Source organism: Hemitrygon akajei, chromosome 31, assembly GCF_048418815.1.
Source record: "Hemitrygon akajei chromosome 31, sHemAka1.3, whole genome shotgun sequence".
In the NCBI taxonomy this organism is placed as follows: Eukaryota; Metazoa; Chordata; class Chondrichthyes; order Myliobatiformes; family Dasyatidae; genus Hemitrygon; species Hemitrygon akajei.
Window position 1 is genome coordinate 21,287,859 of NC_133154.1, and position 21,234 is coordinate 21,309,092.

A 21,234-nucleotide genomic window follows, 5' to 3' on the forward strand; every position below is an offset into this window, starting at 1 on the left:
GAGAGTGTCCCTGCCCCTGGAGTGAAGGCTATGTGTCAGTTTGCTATCACCGTGAAGGCCGAGGGAAGAGGGAGACTGGAACGAGCCGTGGACCATTTGGAGGTTTTTGACGATGCCATACCCCTAGCTTACTGTGACCTGACCGCACTGTGGACTAAACAGTTGCCGGAACTGAGTCCGGGGGAAGTGGCAGCTGCTCAGCAAAATGACCCGTCCATTGGCACAGTGTGGAGAGCGGTCGAGAAGTTGGCTGAGAAGGCGAAACACCCATTCGTGCCTCTGTTGTTGAAGGAGTGGTCTCGGTTGAAGTTAAAGAACCAAATCTTGTACCGGGTATTGGCGCCGCCAGACCAACCCCACTGTTGGTAACTGGTCCTGCCGGAGGAGTATCGGCAGGCTGTACTCCAGGCCTTACATGATGATTCTGGACACTTGGGGGTGGAAAAGACCTATGGATTACTCAAAGACCGGTTCTACTGCCCCGGATGAGGGGGGAAGTCGAAGAATACTGTAGGGGATGCATTCGTTGCATCCGGAGGAAGACCCTGCCCGCGTTGGCGGCTCCACTGTCGCACTTGCAGAGTGCGGGATCTCTGGACCTGGTATGTATGGATTTTCTGTCGATTGAGCCTGACACCAGCAACACTGCGAATGTCTTGGTCATCACCGATCATTACACTCGCTATGCTCAGGCATTTCCCACTAAGGATCAGAAGGCGACGACAGTGGCGAAGGTGTTATGGGAGAAGTATTTTGTTCATTACGGCCTTCCCAGGCGAATCCATAGCGATCAGGGGCGGGACTTTGAGAGCCGCCTTATCCATGAATTACTGACTATGTTTGGGGTTGAGAAATCCAGGACTACCCCTTATCACCCACAGGGAGATCCGCAGCCAGAGAGGTTCAACAGGACCCTGTTGGATATGCTCGGGACGCTGGAGATTGGGCAGAAAAGCAGGTGGAGTCGTCATATTGGACAATTGGTTCACTGTTACAATTGTACTCGCAATGATGCTACAGGATATTCGCCCTATTATCTGATGTTCGGGCAGGAAGCAAGGTTGCCCATTGACTTGTGTTTTGGTGGTGAAGTGGGTGAATTACCCGGGAAGTCCCATCTAAAGTATGTGTCCCACATGAAGAGGGAGTTACAGCGGGCGTACCAGTTGGCCGAGGCGGTGGCTACCAAACAAAATCAGAGGAATAAGATGCGGTATGATCGAAAGGTGAAGCTTGTTCAATTATTGCCGGGCGAACGGGTCCTTTTACGGAATTTGGGACTCCTTGGTAAGCACAAGTTGGCAGATCGATGGGCGGCCAGCCCCTATGTAACAGAGAGCCAGATGCCGAACCTGCCAGTTTACCAGGTGAAACCTGAGGATGGGAAAGGGCCTATCAAGGTACTCCATCGGAATCACCTGCTGCCGCTGGGTCAAGCGGTGCAGGTGGATACGGAGCCAGAGTGGGAGGTTACGCCTAGTACAAGGACTCTGCGAGGGTGCGGAGAAAGGGAAGAGCCCGCTGCTGAAGAGCGGGGACAGGTCCCTCGCCCGGAAATGGCTACCAATTCGGAAGAGGACGACTCATATGAGTGGCCCCTGTTCCCATTCGCTGGTGCTCCAGTACCAGGAGAGGAGGCTCCTGGCCCTTCCCATACTGAATTGGGTGAGAGGAGGGAAGGTCTTGAGGCTCAGATGGAGAGGCAGCCAACATTGGTGGGAGAGAGGGTGGAGCCCGAGCGTGAGCCGGAGAGATCTCAGGTGAGGGAGGACCCCCGTGAGGAAGGGGGTGAGGGTCTCTCAGGTAGACCTGGGGTGTCTGAGACAGTGGGTTCGCAGGTGAAGAGGGAGCCTAGTGGGGCAGAAGGGGTATGGAGATCTCAGAGGATTAGGCGCCCCCCAGAGCGGTTGACATATGTGGTACCAGGAGAACCGAGTGTGATTTCTACTGCTCTGGATAGTTATGTCACTGCTTTCTGCACCTGGGTTGGGTTTTGTGTGTTGCAAGAAGCTTTGGGGAACTGTAGTAATGCCATGAGGGCATGACATTTGCTGGTGGGGAGAGAATGTACAATGTCCTGTGTATGTTACTCAAAATGGGGTCTTTGGTTTGTTACGAGTAGGAATGCTTCTTTGTCTGATAAATGTTTCTCTCACCGTTGTTTCGCTTTAGAATGCCTGATATGGTAATTGTATTCATTTGTTAATCAATGGGGAATGTTATTGTGTTTTGTGAGGCTGGGAATTGGGGGAGGGGTTGCGCGGGCTGGGAGTGTGAAGGCAGTCAGGAGGGAGAGCCGAGGAAGGTGGACGTGCGCTCGGAAGACCACCGGGGAGTCCGAGGTGGAAGTCGTTGAAGTCGGAGGCAAGTGACGAGGGGTCGAATCGTTTGCGGGTTGAGCTCCAACGAGTGCACTACCCTGACTGAACTTTGATAAGTTGGCGCCTTTTGTTTTTTTCCTTGTATATATATATATATATATATATAGTATTGCCTAACACTTTTTTAATTTTAGTAAACTCTTTAAAGTGTATTTCATAACGGTATTTGTTGTGGGTTTGATACTGTCAGCGGGAGCGAGGCATAAACTCGATTCTCACAGCACCTGCGTGTACGGGAGGCGGGGTTGGTGTGTGGCTGGATCTCCTTTTCCCCTAGACATATACCAGCTTTTTTGGGTAAGTGTTACAAATAGAATATAGATTTTCTTATGACAGTGAACAAGTTTGTGAAGCTAGCCCAATTTCAATAAAAACATCCTCCCGCACTTGACATGGCTTTAACCACAAAATCTTTCATTTTCCCCTCTATTTTCACTGATACCTGCCTGAAGAAAATTTATTTTCATCCTCTCAAAGTATGAAGGACATCTGTGCCTTGATGTAAACTGTTGTTCTTTTCAATACAAGTTTTTCTCTCTGATGGTGGTGTCTGAAAAGTGGATGCTGTCCAAGTTGCATGCCATCTTGAACAATGTCTCCCATCTACTCCATAATGTACTGGAGTACATTCAGCCAGAGACTCATTCCACCGAGATGCAACACTGAGTGTCATAGGAAGTCATTCCTGCCGGTGGTCATCAAACTTTACAACTCCTCCCTCGGAGTGTCAGACACACTGAGCCAATAGGCTGGTCCTGGACTTATTTCTACTTGGCATAATTTACTTATTATTATTTAATTATTTAAGTTTTATATTGCTATATTTCTACACTATTCTTGGTTGGTGCAACTGTAACGAAACCCAATTTCCCTCGGGATCAATAAAGTATGTGTCTGTCTGTAAATTACCTTGTGAAGTATTAAACTTCATATTCAAATCAATAGTTATGGTTGGCACAATAAATCATGAGCTTCAATGTTTCACTCTACCAACACAGTACCGTCGATGACTTAATCAATGCTAACGGCTGATTCTTCTCTATCTCTCTTACCAGTATCATATGTTATCACTGAGTTCTTAACATTCTAACTATATTTATTTCAAAACACAGAGCAGGGTTTCTCAACTGGGGTTCCGCGAGATGGTGATTTTTAAAAAAAAAATTTTTTTTTTGAACTTTGCACAATGTGCGACACGAGTGCTCACAGTAGTGAGCAGCAATTGAGTGGCCCCGTTAGCAATCTCATTAGAGGTCTCTCAGCCCAGTGTGGCAGTGTGTAGTAGGACTGTGTTTATTTGCTTGAGTCAGTTCTTAAGTTTTGACACAAGATGGGGAGGCTGTTGATAATTGGTGAGAGCTGTATTGCACAGAAGGGAGGCTATTAGGCTGAGGAGAAGTGCTGTATTGCAGAGGGGAGGACGGCAGGCTGATGATGGGTGCTATCTTCCATGGAGAGGAGGATGGTAGACTGATGAGGAGTGTAAAGTGCGTTTTCCAAGTATTGAATGGACTCGCCCAATTTTGAATGCGACATCAGGCACTCATTTCCAAATTACCTTCAACTTCCCTTTACCTGTTGCTGATTGACTTAAGGAAGCCAACAAACTGCAAGTGTAGTAGAAAACTGGAGGGAAATTTTCATTCTAAAGAAGGAATTTTTATGCACCGCGGCTCAGCTGATGGCTTGCCGCTTTGCTGTTGTAAACATTGCCAAAAGGTGGATTGTGTAGTTTAGAAGTGAAATCTGAAGTTCTCATACTTTTTGCATTTTTCTCATTTAGTTCTTTCATTTTTTTTTTAACATTTTATTAACTCATGTTAGGACCAGATACAGTACAAGAAATTGAATTCAAAAAGTGCAACAAATTGATGTATTGCTGACACGTCACATGATGCTGAAGAGGTTTTGTGTGATAAACTGAAAATCAACAGCTTCTCTATCCAGGTTGATAAGTCAACCAATTTCACCGATAAATGTCATGCTGTAGCATTTGTAAGATTTGTAAATGATGGGGAAACTCAAGGAAACTTTTTCTGTTGCAAAAAGCTGCCCAAAACATGCAAATGCCAAGATAAATTTAATGTTTTGTTTTATATCTGGAAGCAAAAGGTCTATCTTGGAAGAACTACATTGGCATCTGTACTGTGGAGGTTCTGTTTCAAAGAAAATCCTGATGTTGTTACAACACACTGCTTTCTTAACAGAGAGATGCTGCTCTCAAAAACTCTTGGAGATGAAATGAAAAAAGTTCTGGATGATGCAACAAAAATGGTTAACTTTATAAAACAAATACCAGTTCACACGAGAATGTTTAAAAGAGTGTGTAAAAACCTGGACAAAGAGCACACCAATCTCCTGCTACATACAGAAATCCGGTGGCTTAGCAGAGGAGGAATTCTCAACAGGGTGTCTGAGCTGAAAAGTGAAAAGGAGTACTTTCAAGAAAATAGTAGGCCAGATTTTGCTGAGTGTTTTGAAGATGAAGAATGGCTGCAGAAACTAACCTACTTAGCAAACATATTTCATCATAAGAACCAGATGAACAAGTCTCTGCAAGGCCCTGGAGAAAACAGTTTGACTTCAAGTGACAAGATTCTTGGATTTAAAAGGAAACTGAATCTTACCAAAAATAATGTTGCAAAAGGAAATTATGAAATGTTTTCATTGCTGCTTGGGCTTGAGAGTAAGGGAGGTTACCAGAAATTCTTGAGTCTTATTGAAAACATTTATTATGCTTGCCTTATGTTTTTAAAATTTATGAAAGGGAAAGAGATTAATTTCAAGAAAGATAAGCAAAGCTTAACTACCTTTTTCTCCCCCCAAGAAAGGTTCGGTAAAATTCATTCTCTACTCAAAAGAGCACTGACAATTATTTTTTGATTATTATATTTACAACTTACTGATCACGCTAATGTACCATGAGCCGTAGATAAAATAATTTTTACATAGGGTTCCTGAGGCGTGAAAATTATTTCAAGGGTTCTTCCAGGGCAAAAAGTTTAGAAAGGCAACTTATATACAGCATGTGAAGCTGAAAGGGTGGGCAGGACATTGTAGGGGTCTTCAAGCTTCCTCTTAGAATTTCTCCAAATATTGTTGCAATACAGGAAGCACTTTATCATAAGACATAAACTTGTGGGTGCCACGGCGTGATACTATTACATCTCAGGGCATCGGAGTTTGGAGTTCAATCCTGGCGTCCTTTGTAAGGTGTCTGTATGTCCTTCCTGTAGAATGCGTAGGTTTCCCCCAGGTCGTCTGGTTTCCTCCCACAGTCCAAAGACATACCAGGCAGGTTAACCAGACAGTGTAATTGTCCCGCGATTAGGTTAAGAGATAAATCAAGGTTGCTGGGTGGTGCGCCTCTAAGGGCCTTTTCCACTGTGTATCTCAAAATAAATAAAATTAGAGCAACCATCACTGTTACAACCTATTCAGCATATTTTATGAAGTCCAACACTTCTTTAGTTAACTCTGCATTCACATTTTGGCCATACTCTATGAATTATGGCCCATTGTGAATATGCAACTATCTTAATCATGCACAGGAAGCAGCACTCATGTCAGTCAGTTCAAAAAAACACAAAGGTAATACTTGGGATTTCAATTAAGTTGAAACTGGGCAACGCAGTTGCGTAGCAGTTAGTGAAACGCCATTACAGTGCCAGCCCGGGTTCAACTGTGTCGCATCCGTAACAAGTGCATAGGTTCTCCCTGTAACTGTGTGGGTTTCCTCTAAGTGCTCTGGTTTCATCCCAAATACATGCGGGTTAGAAGGCTAATTGGTCTCATGGGTGTAAACGAACAGTGCAGGCTTGTTTGGGCAGAAAGGGGTGTTACTGTGCTGCTTCTCTATATAAAAACAGAATAAAAGTTCCACACCGCACCCCCACAATCTGAGACTCTGATAAGACTCATACTTTAAAAAAAACAAATAAAACATTTTCAAACTAAAGTAGGGATCTGATTAGCAAATTGAGAATAATATCCAATTGGTTATGACTCTTATTTGTGCCACATGAAGATACCTGGTATATGAATCCATCTCCATTGATTGGTGTCGTTGCATGACAGCTGTCAATTGTGGAGCCAGATTCCCATTGTACATGTCCCAGATTATTTTAGTATAAAACAGGCAACTTATTTTCTGTAGAAGTTCTTTAGTTTCCTCTTCAATATCTTGCTGCATAAGCTAAAAGTAAAAGAGAAGTAAATCAGCAAACAACCACAGACTATAAGACAAAAATAAGTCAGTCATTAAACCTGAACAACTTTAAAGACCAACACAATAAAATAATCATCATTATGTGCCATATTGAATGATGTGGATTGATCATACTCCATGCCCATTGTTTGTTCTTGGCATGAAATAAGCTAGCTCTAAAATAATAACAATAAAAGTTGAGCAACACACTCAAAATGCTGGAGGAACTCAGCAGGCCAGGCAGCATCTATGGATGAAAGTATCTATGCTCGAAAGTAATCGACCTTTCGGGCTGATAGCTTTTGACAGGGTTTCGGCCCGAAACATCAACTGTAGTTTTTTCAATAGATGTTGCCTGGAGTGCTAAGTTCCTCCAGCATTTTGTGGGTGTTGCTTGGATTTCCAGCATCTGCAGATTTTTTCATTTGTGAACTAATAAAAGTTGGTGGGTTGTGGAGGCAGTAAGAGGTCTATACAAATATTAATGAATTTGTTCATTATTTTAAAGGGAACTTACTGACACTCATTTTCAATCAAATTAATGCAACTTAAATTTTGTGTAACAGACAAGATATTGGATGAACTCAGTGGCTAGACAGTATTTATAAAGTGAAATGGATAGTTAATGTCTCAGTTTGAGACTCTTCAGCTTTTGTGCTCAAAACTAGTGTTTTCTCAATTCTACAATGCCTTAGACATTCTGAATGATGACACAAACTTCATTAAGATTTTTTGAAGTAACCAAAATCTATGTTTGTATGAATTTCAAAGCACTCATGTTTTAGTACATGCATCATACACCACTGAAGCTGGAAAATGGAATGGGGAAATGCCCCATAATGTTAAGTAGGCAAATGATTCATATCATTAAAGCCATCCTGGCCGTCAGAAGTGCAACTTGTTGATGAATTTCCCAGCTAGAGTGTAGTATCAACAATGAAAAGTCTTTTTGTGATGCAGCTGATGATCAGCAAAAGATATTCCATTTTTGCTCTTTACATGACAAACAGTTTGCCTTATTGTTTACATCAACTGGCTGTATCTGGTTACATTTGTTGGCCCAGTATATTAATACAATTAGTACACAGATCTGGAGACAACATCAGAAAAAACAGAAAATTTCTTCTTACACTGAGATAAGAGGCAACCAGAAGCACCCCTACACTTCTTAAAATCTATTTCATTTATTATCAAGCTTCAGGTCTGGAGATAGTCAAGTACGAGGTGAGTACAGAGTGAACTGAGGGTAGAGTTGAGGGAGTGCAAAAAATCCTACAAGAGGAAGCTGGTCTACAAGCTCCAGCAGAATAGCACAAGGGTTGTGTGGTCAGGCATGAAGCAAATCACTGGCTTCAAGGTTAAGGAAAGGAAGATCGAGGGCTGCCTGCATAGGGCCAATGAATTTAACTTATTTTTCAACAGCTTCAGCATGGAACCTCCTGCTGTCCCTCTCCTACTTTCCCAGACCACATATCCTCCCTGTCCCCAAAGCTTTCTCCCTCCACCTCTCCCCCATCCCCTCCCGTGAGTGCTTGTGTTTCAAACCCCACCCCCACCCCAACTATGGAGTATCCGCCTGATTGTGACTGCAGGTCAGGTTAAAAGACAGCTGTAGAGACTACATCAAGACAAGGCTGCTGGACCTGCTGAACCTGACTCTATCAGCCCCAGGGTACTGAAGGCCTGTGCAAGCCAGCTGCCTGGCATTTTGCAGCATCTTTTCAATCTGAGTCTGAGTCAGGAAAAGATACCAGTGTTATACTTGCTGCTTGGTTCCTGTACCCAAGAATGCGACTCCATCTGAACTTAATGACTACAGACCAATTGCCCTCACATCTCAGGCGATGAAGGCGCTAGAGAGTGCTTAATATTATTATTAACTAATTGACACTCATGCAGACACTTTTCTTTAGGAATAAGCAGCATGTGTTGGCATGCAAAGGAGGTCTGTAAGAACTGTCATAAGAATGAAAGTAAGAAGAGCATTTGATGGCACTGAGTCTGTACTTGCTGGAGTTTAGAAGAGTCAGAGTTTTTACTGAAGTCTAGCAAATATTAAAAGGCCTAGATACAGTGGGTTGGTAAAGGATGTTGCTAATAGTGGGAGGGTGTAGGACTAGGGACCACAACTTCAGAATAGAAGGGTGTCCCTTCAGAACAGAGAATAAGAGGGATTTCTTTAGCCAGCCAGTAGTGAACCTGTGGAATTCATTGCCAGTCAGCCATGAAGGCCCAGTTGGTTGATAGATAATTAGTAAGGGTGTCAAAAGTTATGAGTAGAAAGCTAGAGACTGGAGTGGAGATGGAAAATAAATCAGCCATGATCAAATGTAGGGAGTACACTCAATGGGCCGAATGGCCAAATTCTACTCCTGTGTCTTATAATCTTTTCATGAAACTCACCAGCCTAGATTACTATCACACTGAAACCAACTAACCAAACCTTGTATGCTTCGAGCTTTTCTAAATGAGCTCGAATATATTAAAGCTGAGGAATAGGAATTTGTAAACATATGATAAAGTATCAGTCTCAGCTTACCCTGATGCTGAGACCATAACTGGTTCTTTGAAGAAATCTTGGGAAAATTTATTTAAGTTGCTGGATAGGACACTCTTCTTCCACTAACACCTTTGTGACACCATGGACACATGGTGCACGTGGAAAACCATAACAGATTACAAGTCCACCTGCACGGCAATGACAGCGACATTTCACTTTCTTCAGGCTGAATGCTTTCTATGCAATGAATGATGTAACCTCAAGGAAAGCCCACTCTCTCTCTGAGGAACAGGCATGCTCTCTGGCTGTAGCCGAGGTGAAGAGGATGCTAACCAGAGTAAACCAACACAAAGCTGTAGGCCAGACAACATATCTAGTCAGGCGCTGAGGGATTGTATGGCCCAGTCAACAGAGGTATTAATGGATATCTTTAATATCTCTTTGAAACAATCCTATGTTCCTCCAGGCTTCAAGGCAGCCACCAGCATTCCAGTGCTCAAGACAGTGATGGTAACTGGCTTAAACAATTATAGTCCAGTGCCAATGACTTCAACAATCATTAAGTGTTTTGAGCGGCTAGTAACGGATTGTATAAAATTCCAACTTCCCACTACATTAAATCCTTAGTTTGAGCAGTAGGCACAATGGAAGTCTACTGATGTTGCCATAGCCTTGGCCCTCCACTCCACCTGTCCGACCTAGAAAACAATGCCTCATATGCCAGGATGTTATTCGTCCACTTCAGCTCTGTGTTTAACACAACTATCCACCAGAGGTGGTGGGTAAACTGTCCTTGTTGGGACTCAACATTCCACTCTGTACTGGATTTTGATGGAAAGATCCCAGTCAGTCCAATTTGTCAGCAGCATCTCAAGCTCCATCATGCTGAGCACTGGTGTTCACCTCGCCCCCCACCACCCACCACCACCGCAGGGCTGTTTGCTCAGCCAGCTGTTGTTCATGCTGCTGACCACAACTGTACTGCCAAATCCAGCTCAAACCACATTACGAAGTTCACTGATAATACAACAGTGTTGGCCGCATCAACAACGATGAGTTGGCATACAAAAACAGAGGTAGAGAGGCTTATCAAATGGTGTGAGAACAACAACCTGAGTCTCAACGTAGACAAGACAAAAGAGCTGATTTTAGACTTCAGAAAGGTGCATCTCAAACACACTCCAATGCACGAAGATATCAGTGCTGTACCAATTCTGCACATCAAACCTGGAATATCCCACATTTTAGTGCCATCCATTTTATCTACCACGGGATATTACTGTGATTATTTTGGTAGTGGTATACATTCCACCTTGGGCAAATGTCAATCAGGCTTTAGATGATCTAAGCAATGAGATCAACATGCATAAAACAGCGCACCCTAACATCTTCACCATTGTTTTGGGGGATTTTAACCAGGTCAGTCAGAAAAACACCACTAAACAATTACCATCAACAGATCACTTGCAATACCAGAGGAAACAACACACTGGACCATTGTTACACCACTATCAACAATGCTTGCCATGATATTCCATGCTCTCACTTTGGGAAGTCTGATCACCTGGCCTGTATTTCTACTCCCTGAGTATAAACAGAGACTGAAGACTGCAGCACCAGTAGTGAGAACCAAGAAGGGTACTGACAAGGGAAGCACAGGAGCACTTGCAGGACTGCTTTGAATCGGTAGTCTGGACCGTACTCAGGGATTCATCTCTGAATCTGGATGAGTATGCTGCTGTTGTTACTGACTTCATTAAAACCTGTGTGGTTGACTTATTGTACATTCCTAAACCAAAAGCCGTGGATGAACCAGGAGGTACAGTTGATGGCGAGATTTGTAGCGTTCAAGTCTGGTGACCCAAGTCTGTACCAGAAAACCAGGTATGACTTGCAGAGGGTTATCTCAAGGGCAAAGAGACAATTTTGAATGAGGTCTTATGCACAACAACTCTGACATTACTTCCTACAAAGTGAACCCAATAGCATGAATGGGAGAAATGCTTCAGTACCAGATGAACTCAATGCCTTCTATGCCCACTTTGAAAGGGAGAATACAACTGCAGCTGTGAAGATCCCTGCTACACCTGGTGACCCTGTGATCTCTGAATCAGAGACTGATGTTAGGCAGTCTATAAATAGGGTGAACCCGCACAAGATGGAAGGACCCAACCGAGTACCTGGTAAGGCTCTGAAAATTTGTGCCAACCACTGGCAGGAGTATTCAAGGACATTTTCAACCTCTCACTACAATGGGCGTAAGTTCCCACTTGCTTCAATAATTATACCAGTGCCCAAGATAAATAGTCTGAGTTGCTTTAATGACTATAGCCCAGTAGCACTCACATCTACAGTGATGAAATGCTTTGAGAGGTTAGTCGTGGCTAGATTGAACTCCTGCCTCAGCAAGGACTTGAACCCACTGCACTTCGCCCATCTCCACAATAAGTCAACAGCAGACATGGTCTCAATGGCTCTTCACACAGCCTTAGACACTTAGACAATGCAACCACCTATGTCAGAATGCTGTTCATCGACTATAGCTCAGCATTTAACACCATCATTCTCACAATCCTGATTGATAAGTTATAGAACCTGGGCCTCTGCACCTCCCTCTGCAATTGGATCCTTGACTTCCTAACTGGAAAACCACGATATGCATAGATTGGTGATAACACCTCTTTGCTGACAATCAACACTGGTGCACCTCAGGAATGTGTGCTTAGCCCACTGCTCTACTCTCCCTATACCCATGATTGTGTGGCTAGCCCATAGCTCAAACACCATCTATAAATTTGCTAATGATACAACCATTGTTGGTACAATCTCAGATGGAGAGGAGAGGGCATACAGGAGTGAGATATACCACCTAGTGGAGTGGTGTACAGCAACAACTTTACACTCAACATCAGTAAGATGAAAGAGCTGATTGTGGACTTCATGAAGGGTAAGATGAAGAAACACATACCAATCCTCATGGAGGAATCAGAAGTGGAGAGACTGAGCAGTTTCAAGTTCTTGGGCGTCAAGATCTCTGAGGACCTAACCTGGTCCCAACATATCAATGCAGCTATAATGAAGGCAAGACAGTGACTATACTTCATTAAGAATTTGAAGAGATTTGGTATTTCAACAAAAACTTCTACAGATGTACTGTGGAGAGCATTCTGACAGACTGCATCACTGTCTGGTATGGGGGGGAGGGGCTACTACATAGGACCTGAAAGAAGCTGCAGAGGGTCATAAATTTCGTTGGCTCCATCTTGAGCACTAGCCTACAAAGTACCCAGGACATCTTCAAGGAGCAGTGTCTCAGAAAGGCAGCTTCCATTATTAAGGACTTCCAGTACCCAAGGCATGCCCTTTTCTGAATGTTACTAACAGGTAGGAGTTACAGAAGCCTGAGGCACACACCAGTGATTCAGGTACAGCTTCTTCCCCTCTGCCATCCAATTCCTAAATGGACATTGAACCCTTGAACACTACCTCACCTTTTTAACATATATTATTTCTGTTTTTGCATGATTTTTAATGTACATATTCAATACACATACATTGTAATTGATATACTTATTTATTTTTATTCTTTTTCTTCTTCTATATTTTGTATTGCATTGAACTGATGCTGTTAAATTAACAAATTTCACGACACATTATAACCCTGATTCTGATTCAATGGCTCCACTGCAGAGTGAGTGAAAAGCATGAAGTTCCTTGGTGTGCACATAAGGGACCCCTCCTTATTAGACAAGGCATAGCAACATCTACATTTTCAGAGGTTATTGGGGTGTGCAAGGTTCTCCACCCCATTCCAGCAACTTTCGACATAAGCATTATCTAGAGTGTCCTGTCTGGCTGCATTATTGTGTGGTACAGAAGCTGCGAGGCACTGGACTGCAAGACCTACAGAGGTTAGTAAAAACCTCCGAGAATATCACCAGAACCTCCCTCCTCCCTATTTGTGTCATTGCTGAAGATCCCTACCACTCATCTCACAATCTCTTTTGACCCACTACCATCAGGAAGAGGTACAAGAGCATCAGGCTGGGACAGCCAGCTTCTCCCTTCAGGCTGTGAAATTATGAATACCCTGCCACCACCAAGGTCTTGTCTCTAGGACATTGAGCTGTTTGCTATTTACTGTACTGTTCACTCTTTACTGTTGACCTGTGTTGTGCCCTACATGCATTTTGAATTATATTTTATTAATTTATTAATATTTTTTCATGTGCTGTGAGTGCACCGTCATCCAGAGTAATGTTGTTGCATTTTATTGTATATATGTACAGTAAAATGAAATAAACTTGACATTAAATAATGTTTCCAGGTTATCTTCTCTTCAAGCCAAGATCAACTTCACAGATAAACAAGGAAGTATTACATACACTAAACTGAACCATTTTCTTCAAACATCTGGGGATTAATTTCCAAAGGGATATCTGAGCTCATATGCCCTAACTTTGGTTTTAGATGGCAGATGCCAGCTTTTTAATCCAATTATTTAAATTAGATTTAGATTCTTGTTTCTATTTTAAGTCAAGGTCTATGATGGCCGTTTAGCATCTTAAACTGCAAACCTCCTAGTTCCAGAAGACACATTATAATTTAAAAAGCAATGTAGCAGTAAAATTCCTGCTTTTTTCTAAAGAGCTTGATGACAAGTTGATGACTCACTCACCTACGCTGATACACATACTAGTATCTCTCTAGTAGTTCATGCAGGCACCATTGCCTCATCTGAAATTCCATGCGATCACAGTGAAAAGCTTTTACAGGAATGATAGAACATAGACCAGCAGAGCACAGGAACAGACCTTCAGCCCACATCTGCACTGGACATGGCGCCAAATTAAACTGCCTGCACCTGACCCATATCTCTGCACATTCAGGTATCTACCAGCCTCTTAAACACCGCTATTGTATCTGCTTCCATCACTACACCAGGCAGCCCACTCTGGCATCCTCCACTCTCTGTGTAAAATCCTTGCCCTACATTTATCTCCTTTAAATTTAATCCTCTCTTGTTTAGAACATAGAACACTACAGCACAGGAACAGGACCTTCAGCCCATCTAATCACTGCAGAGCTATTAATCTGCCTAGGTCCATCAACCACCATCTGGATCATAGCCCTCTAGACCACCGTAATCGATGTACCTATCCAAATTTCTTTTGCTAAAATTGAACCTGCATTAGTTTTATATGCATGTCCTCTAGTACTTGACATCTCTACCCTCTGAGAAAAAAACTATTGTTTACCCTACCCATGTACTTCCTTAATTTTATAAACTTCTATAAGATCGCCCCTCAGCTTTCAATACTCTAGAGCATATATGTCAAACTCAAGGCCCGCGGGCCAAATCCAGCCCACGGTGGAATTATCTTTGGCCCGCGAGATAATATCTAATTATTAATAAAGCTGGCCCCAGTAATCGAAGCGCCTATGGCGTATGATATGGCTAATGCTGAGTTTATTCAGGTACCAGGTTTTCAGGGTTTTTAGTGTTTATTCGGCAGTCTTCTTCATAAGAAACGGAATTTGTAAAGTGAAACACTTTGTAGTTATAGCAGAGACTGAGACACATGAGAGCAGGCTGAAAAAATGGAGGCAACGAAAGCTGCGTTCGCACGCGTCCGACTGATCCAGCCCGCATGAAGCTGCATTTTGCTCAATCCGGCCCGTGACCTAAAATGAGTTTGACACCCCTGCGTCTAGAGAAAACAACCCAAGTTTGTTCAACCTCTTCTTAAAGCTTTATAACCTCTAAACCAGGCAGCATCCTGGTGCACCAGTTCTGAATCCTTTTCAATGATTTTACATTCTTCCTGTAATAGGCAATCAGAATTGCACATAATAGTCCAAGTGCAGCCTAACCTAAGTTTTGTATACTATAACATGACTTGCTCTTATATATAACACACCTACCAATGATGGTAAGCATGCAAAATGCCTTCTTTATAATCCTTGCATGACTACCTTCTAGGAACTATGGACTTGGATCTCAAGATCCCTCTGTACAACAATGTTGTTACAACACAAAGTATCTATAGGTCATTATATAGTGAATAGGAGTGGCAATATAATTCTTACCAGTTGTTCAGTGATTCCCTGAAAATCTACCAAGTTCCGTTGAGAACATTTTTGATACATGTCTTTGATTAATCTTGCAGGGTCATGAAGTGGTAATGTGCCACACAAGGGTGTAGGTAAATTATCTGAAGCAACATCTGATTTCTGCAAAAAAAAAGAAAAAAAATTAATGGCTGTAGCCTAGATGAAAGATACTGATCAACCAATGCATAAGCAAAACCTCCAATCAGCTACGAAGCATTGTTTTTCTTATATTGTACAAAATAGAAAATAAGCAATCTGACTCATATATAAAGATTATGGTAATGCAGAACAGGAAGCAAGTTTCACAATATCATGGGTCGAAGGACTTGTTCCTGTACTATACAGTTCAATGTTAACAGTTACAAAATGCAGATTTGAAAATTGTAAGCCACTGTAATACAAAATTAGGAAGGCTAGATCTGTTCACTTATAGCAAAAATCGCCAACCATAAGAGATCTCTCCAACAGTCTTCATAGCAATCATTCTCTAGAACAAATACAGGCCCTTCAGACCAATCAGTCCATTTCCTTAAAGCCCCTTCCTTCCATGTACCTATCCAAGTTATACAATTGTACCTGTATTAACCACTTCCTTTAACAGTTTATTCCATATACTCACCACCTTCTGCATGAAAAGTTCTCCCTCAGGTCTCTTTTAAATATTCCCCCCTCACCCAAATCCTATGTCTCCTAGTTTTGGACAATCACGCCTCACTGTTTAATTTTCCAGGAACTTCGCTTCTAGGCACTGCCATTTCTGTCAACCTAAATCCAGTTGGCATCTTACCTGAGAGTCCACTATAAAATATGAACTATAATGAAGATACCAGTACTAAACACAATATTGCAAGTATGATCTAACCAGGATTTTACAGAACTGCAACATTACCTCATGGGTCTTGAATTCAATCCCTGATTAAGTTATCCCTGATAAACCAATACACACATTCCTTAACTACCCCATTAACTTGCACAGCAACTCTGAAGGATCTGTGGACACGGACCAAGTTATCTTTCTAATCCTCCACACTGTTAAGTATTCTGTCATTAACCCTGCATTTTACCTTCAAATTCGACCTTCCAAAGTGAATCATTTCATACTTTATACTATCAATATACTGCTCTGACCCTTAACAACCTTCTACACTATCCACAACACCATCATCTGCAAACTTACTAACCCTCCCTTACACGTCCTCATGCAAGTAATTTATAAAAATCATACAGCAGAGTTCCAGAACAGACCCTTGAAGAACACCACTAGTCGCCAAACAACTAATCTGTCTTCTATGGGCAAGCCAATTCTGAATCCACACAATCGACACAGCCAGGTTTCCCTGGAACCTATGTCTCCAGACTTACTGAATGACCCTACCATGGAGGACCTTATCAAAAGCCTTACTAAAATCTATACATATATCTATATCTATATTGTGTGTGTATGTATGTGTATATATGTGTGTGTGTGTGTGTGTGTGTGTGTGTATGTATAAAAAAATATGAAGAGAGAGGGGGAAGAGAGAGAGGGGGAGAAGAGAGAGGGGGAAGAGAGAGAGAGGGAGGAAGGGGAGGGAGGGGGAGGGTGAGGGAGGAGAGAGAGGGGGGGAGGAGAGAGAGAGGGGGAGGGGGAGGAGAGAGAGGGGGGGAGGAGAGAGAGGGGGGCAGGAGAGAGAGGGGGCAGGAGAGAGAGGGGGGCAGGAGAGAGAGGGGGGCAGGAGAGAGAGGGGGGCAGGAGAGAGAGGGGGGCAGGAGAGAGAGGGGGGCAGGAGAGAGAGGGGGCAGGAGAGAGAGGGGGCAGGAGAGAGAGGGGGGCAGGAGAGAGAGGGGGGCAGGAGAGAGAGGGGGGCAGGAGAGAGAGGGGGGCAGGAGAGAGAGGGGGGCAGGAGAGAGAGGGGGCAGGAGAGAGAGGGGGCAGGAGAGAGAGGGGGGCAGGAGAGAGAGGGGGGCAGGAGAGAGAGGGGGGCAGGAGAGAGAGGGGGGCAGGAGAGAGAGGGGGGCAGGAGAGAGAGGGGGGCAGGAGAGAGAGGGGGGCAGGAGAGAGAGGGGGGCAGGAGAGAGAGGGGGGCAGGAGAGAGAGGGGGGCAGGAGAGAGAGGGGGGCAGGAGAGAGAGGGGGGCAGGAGAGAGAGGGGGGCAGGAGAGAGAGGGGGGCAGGAGAGAGAGGGGGCAGGAGAGAGAGGGGGCAGGAGAGAGAGGGGGCAGGAGAGAGAGGGGGGCAGGAGAGAGAGGGGGGCAGGAGAGAGAGGGGGGCAGGAGAGAGAGGGGGGCAGGAGAGAGAGGGGGGCAGGAGAGAGAGGGGGGCAGGAGAGAGAGGGGGGCAGGAGAGAGAGGGGGGCAGGAGAGAGAGGGGGGCAGGAGAGAGAGGGGGGCAGGAGAGAGAGGGGGGCAGGAGAGAGAGGGGGGCAGGAGAGAGAGGGGGGCAGGAGAGAGAGGGGGGCAGGAGAGAGAGGGGGGCAGGAGAGAGAGGGGGGCAGGAGAGAGAGGGGGGCAGGAGAGAGAGGGGGGCAGGAGAGAGAGGGGGGCAGGAGAGAGAGGGGGGCAGGAGAGAGAGGGGGGCAGGAGAGAGAGGGGGGCAGGAGAGAGAGGGGGGCAGGAGAGAGAGGGGGGCAGGAGAGAGAGGGGGGCAGGAGAGAGAGGGGGGCAGGAGAGAGAGGGGGGCAGGAGAGAGAGGGGGGCAGGAGAGAGAGGGGGGCAGGAGAGAGAGGGGGGCAGGAGAGAGAGGGGGGCAGGAGAGAGAGGGGGGCAGGAGAGAGAGGGGGGCAGGAGAGAGAGGGGGGCAGGAGAGAGAGGGGGGCAGGAGAGAGAGGGGGGCAGGAGAGAGAGGGGGGCAGGAGAGAGAGGGGGGCAGGAGAGAGAGGGGGGCAGGAGAGAGAGGGGGGCAGGAGAGAGAGGGGGGCAGGAGAGAGAGGGGGGCAGGAGAGAGAGGGGGGCAGGAGAGAGGGGGGGCAGGAGAGAGAGGGGGGCAGGAGAGAGAGGGGGGCAGGAGAGAGAGGGGGGCAGGAGAGAGAGGGGGGCAGGAGAGAGAGGGGGGCAGGAGAGAGAGGGGGGCAGGAGAGAGAGGGGGGCAGGAGAGAGAGGGGGGCAGGAGAGAGAGGGGGGCAGGAGAGAGAGGGGGGCAGGAGAGAGAGGGGGGCAGGAGAGAGAGGGGGGCAGGAGAGAGAGGGGGGCAGGAGAGAGAGGGGGGCAGGAGAGAGAGGGGGGCAGGAGAGAGAGGGGGGCAGGAGAGAGAGGGGGGCAGGAGAGAGAGGGGGGCAGGAGAGAGAGGGGGGCAGGAGAGAGAGGGGGGCAGGAGAGAGAGGGGGGCAGGAGAGAGAGGGGGGCAGGAGAGAGAGGGGGGCAGGAGAGAGAGGGGGGCAGGAGAGAGAGGGGGGCAGGAGAGAGAGGGGGGCAGGAGAGAGAGGGGGGCAGGAGAGAGAGGGGGGCAGGAGAGAGAGGGGGGCAGGAGAGAGAGGGGGGCAGGAGAGAGAGGGGGGCAGGAGAGAGGGGGGGCAGGAGAGAGAGGGGGGCAGGAGAGAGAGGGGGGCAGGAGAGAGAGGGGGGCAGGAGAGAGAGGGGGGCAGGAGAGAGAGGGGGGCAGGAGAGAGAGGGGGGCAGGAGAGAGAGGGGGGCAGGAGAGAGAGGGGGGCAGGAGAGAGAGGGGGGCAGGAGAGAGAGGGGGGCAGGAGAGAGAGGGGGGCAGGAGAGAGAGGGGGGCAGGAGAGAGAGGGGGGCAGGAGAGAGAGGGGGGCAGGAGAGAGAGGGGGGCAGGAGAGAGAGGGGGGCAGGAGAGAGAGGGGGGCAGGAGAGAGAGGGGGGCAGGAGAGAGAGGGGGGCAGGAGAGAGAGAGAGGGGGAAGAGAGAGAGAGAGAGGGAAGAGAGAGAGAGAGAGAGGAGAGACAGAGACAGACACACACACTTCCCTTAGAAACTTGGGATATACCCTGTCCAATCCCGGGGCTTATCTATCCTAATGTTTTTTTAAATGTTTTAGCATATCCTCTTTCCTAATGTCAACATGTTCTAGCATATCAGCCTATTTTATAATGTCCTCACAAACATCAAGGTCTCTTTCACTGGTGAATTAAAGCAAAGTTAAGGATCTCCCCTACCTCCTCTGACTCCAGGCACGTTTTCTCTTTTATCTTTGATCAGTCCTTACTCTAGTCAACCATCTTTAAGTGCATGTATATAAAATTTCTTCCCTGGAAAGGATTCTGTACATCCTATCTTTGATTCTTATAATCTTATAAATTTTATCAGGTCTGCCCTCAGCCTGCAACCCTCCAGAGAAAACAACTCATGTATGTCCAACCTCTCCTTGCAGCTCCTATCTTCTCATCCAGAAAATAACCTGGTAAACCTCTTAAATATCCTTTCTAAAGCCTTCAGATCCTTCCTATAATGGAGCAACAAAATTACAAATAATGCTCCAAATATGGCCTAATCAAAATTTAATGTAGCTGCAACGTGACTTATACTAATACTCAGTGTCCTGATGAATACAGCAAAGTATGTCATACATCTTCTTTACCATGCTATCCACTCGGATTGCTACTATTAGGAGCCATGACCTGGGCCCCAAGACCCCTCTGTACAATAATGCTGTTAAGGGTCCTACCATTAAATGTATACTTTCCCCTTAAATTTAACTAGGTTGTGTACAGTATTTTAGTTCTGGGATTTACCAATATACTTTTTTTGGTGAATTTCTCTAATTATGTTTGATTGATCATTCCTACCTGTTGAATCTCTTCTATCTCCAGCTGTAGAGAATATTCTGGTGTTCTTACAGGAGCAATGAAACTTTGCAATTCTATACCTTGGGTGCCATAGGGTCTGTGGTATGGAAAACTCACAATTAAACTGAACTCACAATTTTCATTAGACTTGAATAGTGAAAACCCAAACAAATCACACACAAGTGATTTAATAATTAGTAAACAAAAATCTCTTGATAGGATATAGTTTGCAAGTACTCAGAATATCTTGCTGCATCTTCCTCTTTATTTTCATTCAAAACAGAGAAATTTGTCAATATAAACTTAATGCACATTCACTTTTGGAGGAAGGTGAATTACATTATGATGCTCTGGGCTTTCTTTTTCTCTCTAAGCCTTTGACCAAGTTATTTCCCAAGACTACTACAGCCTTGTCTTTGTTTTTGCCTTTGCTGCCATTTCATCCACACGGCTTCCAGGCTTCCAGTTTAGCCCAGCAAGGATCTTGCGGCCACCACTTCTTCCTATAGTTTTCCCTCAATGCTTTAGATCTCCACTATATATTGACACCTTCAGACTCTCAATCTTTTCCTCGCAGAGCTCTGGACCTCCCTTTCCCAGACATGCCAGTTAATCCATTGTCCTCCAACAAATCCAATTTTTCAACCAATTTTTAGCAATCCTGATTTCCAAAAGAATATTGAAAACTCACCTGACTTCAGATTCCCACAGGACCACCTGCACTTCCTTAACAGAGCTAGAAGGGGACATGAGAAGGCCTTGGAAAGTAATATTAAGAAAAACCCCATAGTGTTCTACACATATGTGAAGGATAGGAAAATGACTAGTGACAGTACAAACAATCAGGGATGAAAGAGGAAATGCGCCTGCAGTTGCAGGATGTAGGGATGGTCTTTAATGCGTACTTTGCTTCAGCAGTCACCATTGACTAGACCTTGATAAATGCAAGGTCAGTATAGAACAAGAAAATGTGTTGGTACAAGTTAAGGTTAAAGGGGATTAGTTGGAACTTTTGAAAACATTGGGATAGATAGGTCCCAGGGACAGATGAGATGTACCCCAGGTTTACATGGGAAGCAAGGGAAGAGACTGCTTGATCATTGGTGATGATCTTTGGTGAAAGTAGTAGTACCAGAAGTCTGGAGAATAGCAAATGTTATTCCTTTGATCAAGTAAGATAACGGGGATAATCCTGGGAATTATAGACCAGCGATTCTTACCTCAGCTGTGGGAAAAGAAGAAGAGAGGATTCTTAGAGACAGAATTTACAAGTATTTGAGAAGCATAGTCTGATTAGGGATAGTCAACATAGCAG

General features: G+C 45.1%; 1 protein-coding gene across 1 annotated transcript in view; it reads right to left on the minus strand.

Moving 5' to 3' along the window:
* The window catches only part of LOC140719004 (uncharacterized), a 95,935-nt gene that overhangs the window by 47,591 nt on the left and 27,110 nt on the right, over positions 1-21,234 (minus strand). Inside the window, exons 6-8 of the mRNA XM_073033313.1 lie at positions 19,920-20,016; positions 15,179-15,322; positions 6,413-6,576 (exon numbers count right to left, since the gene is read on the minus strand). Coding sequence (XP_072889414.1) covers positions 6,413-6,576; positions 15,179-15,322; positions 19,920-20,016 — 405 coding nt within the window. The remainder of the gene's footprint in view (positions 1-6,412; positions 6,577-15,178; positions 15,323-19,919; positions 20,017-21,234) is intronic.